Here is a 12,929-nt window from a genome sequence, read left to right on the forward strand (position 1 = left end):
ATTTAAATTATGAATTAAATGTTAAAAGCGTGCAGCACATTAGGTGGCAATGAGGTGGCAGGGGGCAATGTGCAGACGAAACAAATTTAATGATATTTTATGATTCTGTTTAGCACTTTTGGGGATCACGAAAAGTTTAACTAAAGCACTATTTAGTTTTTGGGAGTTTATCGTAATTAACTAAGTTGTAAAAGTTTTTTGTATCCAAGTCTTAAGTGATTTATAAAAAAATAAATATTATCTTAACTTATCAATTCCCCTCTTTTTGAGGAATTAAATAAATCGCAACTGACCCCGTAAATCTGGCGGATTGTCACTTTTATAGCCTGTCGATTGACGTCGGTTATTTTTTGTTTTTGTCGGTTGTGCATTGACCACTGACAAACAGAGAGCCATCAATGCTTCCAGCAGCACTTAAGGCCTTATAAAAAGGTAATTTCACGAAATGCCACGCTTTTTAATGGCAACTTTCATTAACGAGCCCAATAACTCGATCTCCGAGGGGTGTTGTTAGTTAATTGCCAATTGCTCGCTCTCTGACGTAGGCAATCGCATTATAATATGCCCACTTAATTGTTTAATGGCTTTCCGAACACTTAAAGCAAACAAACGAAATTAATAATACGCGCAATTATCGCGATTCCATTGATATAAACGCCCTATCGTAACCAGCATCTGCAAAAGGTGGCCGTAAAATTCCTGTAAAACTGTCAAAGCCAACGACTCATAAACTGCTGAACCAAAAACAGGCAAAAATAAACGAAAGCAAATTAAGCCGCTAATTAAATAATAATAAAAGGACGGTTTTTTTCTGAATAATATTCTTTTTTATTTGTTTTTTTAAGAGTTTTTTTTTGCTTTTTAATTTTTTCTTGGTTTTCCTCTGTGTGGATGTGTGTGTGGGTGGAAATGCACCGCTTTGTTGACTTTGCTGTTGCATATATATGTACGTCTATATAATTTATTATACAGTTGAGGGCATGGCTTAATCTTAAATATTCGGCTTCGCTTCTCTCGCTCTTATACCATAGTTTTCAAAATACCAAAACAAAGTACACTAAACAAAAATTTCGATTAATTCTAGAATATAAAATTACACCCAAAAGATAAAGTTTGATTTTCTTCTTTTTTTTGTAAATAAGAAAATAGAAAAAGTACACTAAAATGTAAACGTATATCAAAAAACACAAAGAGGATTTTTTTTACATAATTTTCATTTATTTTTGTGGTTGAAATAATTTCAATTTTGTTGTTTAGCATTTAGGTTGCCGTTTGTTTTTAATGTACATCAATTAATATATTACAATTTAGCATTTGTTGTATTTGATTATTATTGGTTTGTTTAAATTTTAAGATTTAGCTATATTCTTGTTTTTATTTTCCATTCGATTTCCTTGCTTATATAGAAAGTACAGTACTAAGTAACTAAACTTCACGTGCCTATTCATTAAAAATTACCGCCTAAAAATTACAATTTATATTTTATAAATGTTATTCTTTTTTTTTGCTGTTGTGGTTGTATTTTTATGATTTTTTCTTAAGGGGTTTATTAAAAAATCTACAATTGCATTTAAAGCTAAAAAATATGACTTAACTGTAAGTTTTTATTTACAGATGTTTTGGGGTTTTTCATATTTTACTTAATCCTCTTTTCATCTCGTATTTTTGTTTACTTCGCCGCGCGTTAAATTCTACTTTTTTCGTGTTTGTTTCTGGTTTTACGTTTTGTTTGTTTATAAATTTTTTAGAGTACAATCTACTGGCTATATATATATAATATATATAAACACGGCTTGCTTAAGAACCTATACCCTAGCTAGAACCGACCGAGTTGTCTTACTGCTGCCATTCTTATTGAGCCTTTTTTTTTAAACTTGATCTAGACGGCGACAAAGTGTTGAACGAAAAATATTTTGTGGACTTTTGGGCATGGAAACATTTACCTTGCTTATGGAGAGCAGCTGAGGAATTTGTTTTCTTTGCTTGTCTTTTTTGGTTTCTTTAACACTTGCGTCGCACTTTTAACTAGTTTTCTTTTTCGTTTTCGTTTTCTTTATCGTTTTCATTTAGTTTAATTTTTAGCATTTAGTTTTTAGGTTAAAACAACATCACTTGGTTTCACGTTTGATTTGAATTGCGTGTTTCTTTCGCTTTATACAAAGGAAATTTTTCGTTTACATTTAATTTAGTTAATTTGATTTAATTTAAGCAAGTTTTTCAAACTTTAAAACAAACTAAACTGGTGGATGGCAGCCTCCCATCTCCTCCACTCCCTGCTCCTCTTTAAGCTGAAGTTTAACACAGATTAATGCACTGGTAAAAAAGATGATCTCTCAACCCCATCTTCGAAACTCATCTTATTTCTATTTTTTAATAGTTCTACCTACAGTCGAACTTGTCTAACGAAAATTTTCAATAAATTTTATAAAACTTCCTCAAAATTATTAAAGTGCCACTAAATTTCTGAATATAGTACTAAAAACTTCACTGATCCATAGAAATTTTGAAAGACAGTATTGGAAAAAACCCAAAAGTGTTTTTTTTGACTTACGAAAAATTCTAAAATTCCCAAAGTTAGCTATAGGTAACTATTTCTTGGGCCAAAAAATTCACGTTAGAGAAGCTCGACTGTGAGGTTCTAGGGCTGCTCCCGCTTGAACTGCGGCCACCCGTTCGACGCCGAGTCCTAGGAGGACTCATAGCCGAACCAGGCGGCCGACGAATGCTATTCCCCGCCCGCTCCGCCCGCCCCGCCGAAGCTGTTGAAGTGCCGTACCGCTCCGGGCGCCGCCGCCGCTCCAAATTGCAGACTCAGCTCGAAGAGGCGGCGGGCGTGCAACTGCTGCTGCTGCTGCTGGTGGTGGTGGTGCTGCTGGTGATGGTGGTGCTGGTAGTGGTGGTGCTGGTGCAGCGGATTCAGATTGAGATGGCCGCCGAGCACCGAGGAGGCGGATCCCGCCGGCGATGCCGAGCTGGGCGGCTGGAGCGGCAGACCGCTATTGCTGCCGGCGCCCGGCGACAATTGCGAGTTGCTGCTGCCACCGCCGACGGGTTGCTGCTGCGAGTGCTGCAGCTGGTCGCTCGTGTGGAACAGGTGCGGATGGTGGGCGGGATTCAGGTGCGGATGCTGGTGCGGATGCGGATGCGGGTGATGCGGATGCTGGTATCGCATGGGATCCATGTACATGGCTGCTGCAGCGGCTGCAATACTGGATGCCTGCTGTTGTTGTTGCTGTTGCTGTTGCTGTTGTTGCTGTTGCTGGTGGTGTTTGACTTGCTCCTCGGTATTGTTGTTGTTATTATTATTGTTATTATTGGTGCTGCTATTGTTGTTGTTGTTGTTGTTATTGTTGTTAGCCTGATTGCCAGCGGAGGAGCTGCCCAGCGGACTCTGCGGCGACATCACCTGGCTGGTCATCGTTGCCGACGAGCCCGCACTGGAAGATGGTGTGTTCGGTGTGTGTTGCTGCTGCTGATGTTGTTGCTGTTGCTGGTGTTGCTGCTGCTGCTGCTGCTGCTGCTGTTGTTGCTGCTGCTGCTGCTGTTGCTGCTGGCTTAGACTATTGAGGGATGCAGGAGTGGACGCAGCTGCAGCTGAGTTCGACTCCTGGATTTCTGATTGCTAGTGGGCCGCCAACTGGTGCGCCGCCACCGCCGAGGATTGCATATTCTGGGGGCTCAGCATCGGCGGGCTGTGCGAGTGGGAGTGGGTGCCCATCGGGCTGCCGTGCATGTCGTGGTGCGGATGGTAGCCACCGTGGTGCATGTGACTGGGCGGCATTCCGTCCATCATGTCGCCGCCGAGCGTGTTCGGTGGGGTCATCCGCTTCTCCTTCTGCCGCCGATTGCAGAACCACACGCGCACCACCTCCTTCTCCAGCTGCAGCGAGTCCGCCAGCGAGGTGATCTCCTGCGCCGACGGCTTCGGCTGCTTGTGGAAGTGCTGCTCCAGCGCCCCCTTCACGCTCACCTCGATGCTGGTGCGTTTCTTGCGCTTGCGCCCCTGGGCGGCGATCTTGTCAATCGACGTCGGCGATCCCGTTGTCGAGTCCGCCTCCTCCAGCCACTTCTGCAGCAGCGGCTTCAGCTTGCACATGTTCTTGAAGCTCAGCTGCAGCGCCTCGAACCGGCAGATCGTCGTCTGCGAGAACACATTCCCGTACAGCGTGCCCAGGGCCAGGCCCACGTCCGCCTGGGTGAATCCCAGCTTGATGCGCCGCTGCTTGAACTGCTTGGCGAACGCCTCCAGGTCGTCCGATGTGGGCGTGTCCTCCTCGCCGCCACTGATGGGATCCCGGTCGCCACCGCCACCCATGTGGTGGTGGATGTGCAGCTGGGGCGACTCGCCGCGCAGCGCGTGGTGCAGCGGCGCCACACTCTGGTGGTGCGCTGCCGCGGCCGCATGGGCCGGGTGGTGCAGCATGCCGTTCATCGCGTGGTGGTACTGCAGCGGCGAACCGCCCGTCGACGCATAGTGGCCGGCGTGGGGGGCGTGCCAGGCGGCGTGGGGCGAGGCCATGCCCTGCTGGATGCGCGTCTGCTGCGAGAGATGCGACATCTCCTGCTTCACGGTGTCCGCGGCCGAGGCCACGGCGGCGGCGGCGGGATGGTGGTGCGTGTGGTGCGTTTGCAGGGACCACGGATCAGGATGCAAGGCACTCCATGAACCCAATCCCGAGCCGGGACCCAGTCCCCCAAGCCGGTGCCGTTGCCCTGGCCATTCGGCGACGGCGACGAGGGCAACTGGTGGTGAGCGGCGGCCGCTGCGGCGGCATGGTGGTGATGGTGGTGCTGCATGTACTTCATCTCACCGGCGTCCGCCGCCGAGCGCGGCGACGAGGTGTGGTAGCCGCCGCCGCCGAGCGCCATGTCCAGGTCGCCGCTCGGCGGGGTCATGTACGAGGTCGCGGCCATCCCCACCGCTCTGGGGCTGTTCAGGCCCTCCACGCTGGCGGGGTAGGGCTCCAAGTTGGGGCTCAGTTTAACGACTTTGTACACCGATCGATCGAAAGGAAGACCAGGGTCCCTATGCTCATTCCACTCGAACCGTGAGGCAACCGTCTTGACGTCTTTTACGGGCAACGTGGCAGGCGCAAAAATCTTCTAAATCTTTTCCTACGCCTTTCGGCGTATTTATATGCTTTTTTTATTTTTTATTTTTTTTTTGTTTTTTGTTTCGGGGGCGTGGCCCTCGAGCGCGCTCAACAAGTTTGTTCTTAACGCAGAAAATCCGACGGCAAATTCACGTTTTGTTTTAGCTTGACTAGCAGTTGGCTAAGATTTTTTTATTTTATTTGGTTATTCTTTATTATTTTTTTTTTCAGAATTTTGTTTAGCACTCTCTTAAACACTTGGCACTTTTTGTGGCGAATTTCGCTTCGGCAGAAATATCGCTTTTAATCATAATAGAACTGAGTGGTCAAGACGCGAAACTTTGATTCTGATTCTGATTCGGATGCAGATTGAGATTCAGATTCGAATTCAGATTGAAAAGCGAGTGTGTGTGTTTGGATTTCTTTTTTTTTCTTTTTGTATTTTGTTTCAGTGGGCTGACCGATTCGAAGCCGATTGAGATTGTGTGTTTTGAGATTGAGAAATTCAAGACAGCCGAGAGCCCAGGGAAATTCACGTGCAGACTCGTAGAGCTATCGAAGTGAACTAACGTCATGTCTCGCACGGCAGCGCTACGTTGAGCGCTCTCGACGCTCGGCGGCCCGTCACACCGACACGGCGACGCACACACATGCGCCGGCTCACGCACACACCCCGGCGAGCGGAACCAGTTTGTCCGCTGGCCTTCCAGCCTTCTGCGGGTGCGAGCAGCACAGCCAGCAGACCGACGAGCGAGATGGCTGCAGATCCATCGACTGGAAGGGAGACTTGCGCTCTATTGGGCTCGCCGATTTCCAGCGTTACGCCCCCAAAGCGAAAAAAAGAGTGGAAAAAACATAGACACACCGAGCCGGCTCTGCGAAGAGTTTCCTCGTTGCAATGCATTCCCATGCAGAGTGACATTTTTAATTGCCCCGTGCGAGAGCGAGAAAGCTGCGCATCAACGGGAATAAGGAGTACTTGGTAGTAGAGATACTACCCCGTTGGAGCTTTTCCATCCAGGACTTCTCTCTCCCTTTGGGAGCTTTGTTTCAGTTCCTTGCAGCTCCTTGGCCAGACAACTTTTGCCCCCGTTTGTGAGTGTGTGTGATTCCGAGAAGGCGAGAAAGGGAGCAAATCCGGAGGGGTTGCCATTGCGATTCCGAAAACATATTAGTAACATATCGTGGAAAAGGAATTAACCAAATAAACCCCACAAATATTTACCTTGTTATCAGTGAGCTTGAAAAGCATTTCGGCCTAAAATGTGTACTATATATACAAGCAGACTCACAAATAAATTGTGACAATAACATTTGTTTATCAAAAAACATTTAAAAAGGTTTTACAATAAACAAAACATATCATTATTTCCTTATATACTATAGAAAACATAATAAAAAAAATTGCAACCAAATTTTATTTATTACATTTACTTTAAAAAGTTTAGAAACTCAACATTGAATCATTATATGAAAAAATTTATGCAATACTATTTGGTGGAGCTCTTGTCGTTTTCTTTTTGTTATGAAAATCAGTTTCTTTTGTTTTCCGGAAAAAAAGTGCCTTTCTTTTGGCTTTAAAATCACTTCTTTTACCTTTGTTGGCATGACTGTGTTTTGACTAGTTTACAGTTAAATTATGTCTCGCTGACAATAGTAATCTTTATCTGTCAGCTTCATTGATTCTATGGCCAGTTTGCGAAATTGCCGCAAAAGTCGCAACCAATTTGCATAGCTAAAGGTATCGCCAACGTTATAGTTTGGAAACAAATAAACCCCCTTTGTCTCTCAGTGTGCAGCTATGATTTTGTTGATTTAGTGGAGCGTTACGGGACAAGGGAAGAATCAATCGGAAAACATCATAAAGATAAAACAATGAGTGAATGGATTTGGAAACAATCAACAGATCTTTAAGTGTTGTTGCACTTTTCACTAAGCGGGAATCCAGTTTCCCCTTTCTAAAAAACTTCCATATATTTTTAAATACATATAATTCACTATAAACTGGAGTACACTTTATGGTATTATAGATTTCCTGCCCTACATAATTTCTCCACATAATATTCACTCACACCACCACCCACCATTAAATTCTTAACATAGTTATAGACCTCTTTTGAGGCAGGTCAAGAGCTCAATCAAAAATTATGCAAACTAAGGTCATCCAACCGAGCAGACGCAAGCCAGACAAGTTCAACCGTATTTGCATGAAATTTGTTTACGTTTTTTCCTTGACCATATCCTTTGGCCACGCACTTGGGCATAATTAATAAGCCAAACCGTTTCCATCCCAAAAACCCAGTGACAAAATAAAGTCACAGTCACTCTCGCTCACTCATTGTTCGTCCTTAGACAAAAATTTACATGATAATTAGGTGGCGGCGCTAAATAACAACAGCGAGCGAGAAAAAAAACAGTATTTAAATTTAAAATGTTGAAGGAAAAAATCCTGTTTCTGCCGGCCATCCTCCCTCGGTGAATCTGTCTGTTTTTTTTTGTTTTTGTATTTTTTCCCACTCCTTTCGACGGCATATGCTAAATGCGCACGCGCCGCGTTTTTCGGTTTTTGTGGCCACGAAAGGACTTGTTGCATAATTATGCTCCGCATGCGAGTAAATAAAAAAAAAACAGCGATGGTAAAAAATGAGAAGGAAAAGAGATAACTAAGCACTGCGTTTATGAATGGAAGATATCTCGTGGTGGCCGCGGCCACGGCGCCGTTGATTTGGATGATAATGAGGCCGATTAGCATTTTGGCTGCATTTTTATATGGCCATCTATCCGCTCCGACTCCGACTCCGTATCCATCTCCATCTCACACCTCGTTCAGTGGCCGCTTTTGGGCGCACTTGTTTATAATTATTAGCATAATTTCTTCTTATATCGCATTAATTTGTTGTCTGGCCAGCGAGAGCGAGCGAGACAGGAGAGACCCAAAAACCTCGTCGTCTGCTTTGGTAATTAAAGTGCCATAATTTCCGAATCAAGACATATAAACGGGTCTGCTTTTGATCGCTTTGTTTATCGCGCAATACAATTAATGCACACACACACTAAATATGCGAATTTCTATATTTGTAGCGTGAATACAACGCGCCGGCTAATTTGTGGCAAATGCAAAGCAATTTTATTCGCTTAAGCTGTATTTAATGCAGCTGAACAGGATTTTGGGTAAGAAGAGCATTATTTTATTGGGCTGCCCAAAAGCGGAATTGAGTCAGTGGGAGTAGTTTTATTGAAGTGCCAATCCGTCGTAAATCAGCATTAACCCGACCGTACGTAGTAGAGCCATTTGTGACTTCATTTAAAAATAACATGAAAAGAAGATTGTGTAGATATCCGACCACTATCCTTAAAAAAAGACTATCCTATAAACACCAAAAGCTACCTCAACTTTTGAACAGATAATTTGATCTCCTTTATAATTGTGTCCCTCTAAGCCCCAGTTGATTTTGAAGGTAACCCAAGGAGAATCGATTAAAAATCTTGCATACAATTAATCCTGACTGTCAGTCCTACCTACATCATCTTCAAAGTAAATTTCATGCAAATAATCCTTGCATCCTAGCCTCCCAACCCCTTTTTACCCTAACTTACCCCACCCCTTTTCCAAACTATCTATTTTGCTCATTTGCAAACAAACGTTTCATTAGAAAGACATCGAAGGCATCATCAACCTCAGCTGCAATCCATTTGCGTAAAAAAGGAGCCTCGGACAACTCGTTACCATATGCCCGACTCGCTATCATTTTTTGCGCGCCAAAAAAAAAACTCAAACACTTAAGAAAACAACAGGATAGAAGGAAGATCCGAAGATCCGAGGAAGAGACCGCCGAAGACAACCCTTGAGCAACCCTTTATTACGTTTTTGGCAAGGTCAACTATCGTGTAGGCAAATTGCATATAGGCAAATGCGAGTCTCCCCGTGGATGCAACCCATCCATTTATCATTTTTTTTCTTCCTTACTTTGCCTTGCGACCTCCTGCAATTTCAATTTTTGCAATTTTGCATGCAGCGGCCGTTAAAAAGTCTCTGCCATGCAATCAGAGCGCTTATCCTTTGGGCCCTCGGCTTGAATCCTTTCACTTTCGCTACCTACCAAAAGCCGAGACAAGCTGGCAGGGCAACCCAGAAGCGAACCGAGTTTGCCAAATTCCAGCACACACAAACACTCACACACACACACTCTCGCTCACACACGCACTGGAAACATCCTTGCTGTCATATGCAAATTAGCCCAGCCAAAAATAGAAAATTTCTGCGTCCCGCCAAAAAATTTCGGAACGGGGAAAGGAACGAAAGAAAAAATAAAAAAATAAAATGCGAGCGAAGCACAAAATGGCAATTGTTGTCCAAAGGGTAACGGGTAGAAGCGCCCCGTTTGGGTTTAAATGCATTTTTGGTGCGCCTCATTGGCTTTTGGCATTGAAGCCCGACGCCCAACTGTCAATGAGACCGCGCAAAGGGCAAATATGCAAATTAGTTAGCATTTTTCCCTTTTATTTATTAACTAATTTATCTCTGCGGCTCTGTGACACGTCCCATAGGCAGAGCAAACCCGTCAGGGTCGTGAATTATTGGCGAACGCCATAGAGGAGGTACGAAAAAAGCGTTGCAACACCTGGACACAATTTTTTGTACTTTTTATTATTTTGTGGGGTAAGCGTCGCTTTCAACGCTCGTTAAGTAGTTAAGTAGGTTATGGTAGAGCGGATTAAATAGGCTAAAATCACGTATACAATGAAAAACAAGACTGACTTGCCTAGAAATACTTTACATTTTTGTTGTAGAATGTAATGGTAAATTTTAAACTATAACCAAAATGTATTTTATAAGTTTAATTGATATTTTAAAACAAAAAAGATATGTTAACATTTCTAGTTTTGTTTAGTTTTACTGTTTATTTTTCTTGCATCTCACATTATAATTTTTATGACGATCTCATCATTTTTTTCAGCCCACCGAAAAGATCTTGTTCAACAACAAATTAGTTGGTATAAAAAAATATAACCCACCATAAATCTATACTAATATTATAAAGAGGTAAAATTTGTTTGTTTGTTTGTTTGTTTGTTTGTTTGTTTGTTTGTTTGTTTGTTTGTTTGTTTGCAGGGAATAGGCTCCGGAACTACTGGTCCGATTTAAAAAATTCTTTCGCCGATAGAAAGCGATATTATCGTGGAGTTAAATAGGCTATAATTTATTTTGAAAAAAAATAGGGATCCGTAAGAAAATTGCAATATTGTCGCATATAAAGTGAGTTGCTACCTCATCACACTGACAAACACGCTCCCTTAGCATTTTAACTCAATTTTTGTGTTCACTGTGAAATTGTGAAAAAAAAAGAATTTTTATTCAATTTAAGTTGAACTGTGAAAATTATGTGGATCGTGCATTTGAGGATAAATTCACGACTGTGTCCATAGTCCAAAATGCTTAGAGGACGACGTGCAAACATTGGCCGCAGACATCCAAGCCAGTTTTGTGACAAGTATATTCACAAAACTTAAGCGAAGAAAGACAAATGAGCACATGGAGATCATTGGCATCATTCAATCGCATGGCATTCCAATATGACCCCACTGCGAACTACAGTGATAATGAAAATTTAGATATTGGACCAATGGCGACTATATACCGGTATTGCAGTGCGTTAAAGTTTAAAAGAGAAACGGCTGGATTGTGCTGCGCAAGTGGAAAAGTCAAACTGGAAAAGTGTTAAATCACCATCTTTCTATACTTTCATATATTTGAAAAATGTTGCAACATTGACTTTTATGTTGTTAAATTGTGTTGACCAGCGAAGCGGACACAGGACCTCTAGTATATCATAAAAGCATCAGCTTCATTAAAGCTTACAAAACATGCATTTGCTTAACTCACTTTCATGATCTGGGCTTAATAGTTTTCCTATTGGTTTCGTTTTTGGAAAAATCCAACAAAGAGGAAAACTAGAAAAATAAATAATTCATTAAGGCGTAAAATCTCCATAAACTTCACTTTTGTGTGCGCGGCTCTCACTTTCGATCGCATCGAAATGCAATCCAATCCAAAGCACTCTGTCACTAAAAACCCAACCCGAGGAGTAAGGCTTGGAAAATGTATGAAAATTAAAACTCTGTTCACACCCACCGAAGTGGCGACAGGAAACCCAACGAAAAATACATGCGAGCCGGGCAAAGGGAAAAACATATGTCAATAAAAATCTCTTTTCATGGGACATTTGCATAATGCAGTCAAAAGGGCAACGCGTTCTCCGACTCTTCCTTTTCCTGTGCCCAGGTGACTGGGACTTCAAACAGAACCCAAACTTGCAAACTATGGCACAACTACGGCACGCATGTTGGTTTCCTTAGAAAAAAAAAAAAAAAAATAAAATAAAAACGATTGCGTCAAACGATACCCATCGCATTTGAGGGGTCGTGGCCTTTTAGGCCCAGGGGTGCATATCATTAGCGACAAAAACAGTGGCACACATTTTCCGACTGACACTTTTTTCCTCGTTCACCAAATGCCTCCTGACACATCAAAGGCCAATCAACTCTTCCAATTGTTTTTATGCCCCGAGTTCTTAGTGTTCTTCGAGTCTTATAGGAAGCGGAAGTGAACCCTTCTAACCCCCAACTTAGCCTTTCCACGAACCATTTGCCCGAGGGGTGGATTTCGAGTGGCGCGTGGTGAGTTTCCATCGACCTTGCCATAAAAATTGCAAATTGGAACAAACTCTTTTCAAGCATTTGTCGTAAGTAAGTTTAAAAAAAACTTTAAAAATATATATATATTTTTAAGCAAAAATACAGTAAAAAACTATAAATAGTTTAAAAAACTTAATTTACTAAAAACATTATTTAATAAATTTGAATTTAATGTTCTACTTTTTTTGGCTTTGTTGCAAGCATTTAAATTTCAAAAATCGTTTATTAATTACCAATTTAATTACTTTATCATCAACATACTTGTATTTATAATAAAGTTACCTTCAATATTACATAATTTCTGCATTTATTTAATGTTTTGGTTAATGTATTTTAAATGAAACATAAACGCCGTTTTTATTGCGTAAATCGCACGCGCCAATCGTCTGTGCACTTATTTACCGAACGAAAAAAATTGACGCCGCAAATTGCGCAGAAATTGCAAATCGCCCATAAGACATAAATGAAATTTTTATAATCGAAACGACTGCCGAAAAGCGACCGAAAGTTGCGCATGTGTCGAATACTTGGTTTTTGCTGCTGCCTCCGGAATTGCTTATACTGTTACTGTTATTGTTATTAACTTTTGCTGACGGTGACAGGAGCACACCAAAAAAAAAAAAGACTTTTGTGCCGACAAAGAGTTGACGCCCTGACGTGACATGGTCAACTTTTATTTAATTTTTTTTTGGACAGCAGATAAAGCTCTTTGATCTGCGGGCGGCTGAACGGGGGTGGATATATAGCACGTGCAGGAAATCTCAGCCGGCGATGCTATCTGCAGACCCACTATCCTCCAGAGATGTGGCGAAAATCAAAAGACTTCGGACACAAACGCGTTTTCATTGAAACCGCTTTGAGCGCGATGCTTTACACCTGATAACCGGCGAACCAAAAAAATATAAAAACAGAAACAAAAAAGCGAGAAAAAAAAGGAGAAACCTCCATTGAGGCCGCCACAGGACTGTGATGTAATCAGACTCGGACCCCCGCCCCTTCCCCTGCGATTTGCCGTACGTGATATTGTTAAAAGCTTTTAATTGAAGTCATCTTCTTGCTCAAAACAGGTAGCTGCCCCCAAAGAGTTGTCTTCTACCGCTTCTGGCCGCTTCTGTCCGCTCCTGACCGCTTCTGCCGTTC

At 42.5% G+C, this 12,929-nt stretch overlaps 1 protein-coding gene across 1 annotated transcript; it reads right to left on the reverse strand.

Annotated features, from left to right (window-relative positions):
• Positions 1 to 1,388: 1,388 nt before the first annotated feature.
• Positions 1,389 to 5,673, reverse strand: LOC108093165 (POU domain protein CF1A). Its single transcript, XM_017193117.2, is given in 2 exon segments — positions 1,389 to 4,693; positions 4,696 to 5,673. Coding segments are annotated over 2 exon segments (2,187 nt in total). The 5' UTR covers positions 4,915 to 5,673; the 3' UTR covers positions 1,389 to 2,725.
• Between the last annotated feature and the right edge of the window lie 7,256 nt (positions 5,674 to 12,929).

The sequence above is a fragment of the Drosophila ficusphila genome, unplaced genomic scaffold, assembly GCF_018152265.1.
Source record: "Drosophila ficusphila isolate 14025-0441.05 unplaced genomic scaffold, ASM1815226v1 contig_106, whole genome shotgun sequence".
Classification (NCBI taxonomy): Eukaryota; Metazoa; Arthropoda; class Insecta; order Diptera; family Drosophilidae; genus Drosophila; species Drosophila ficusphila.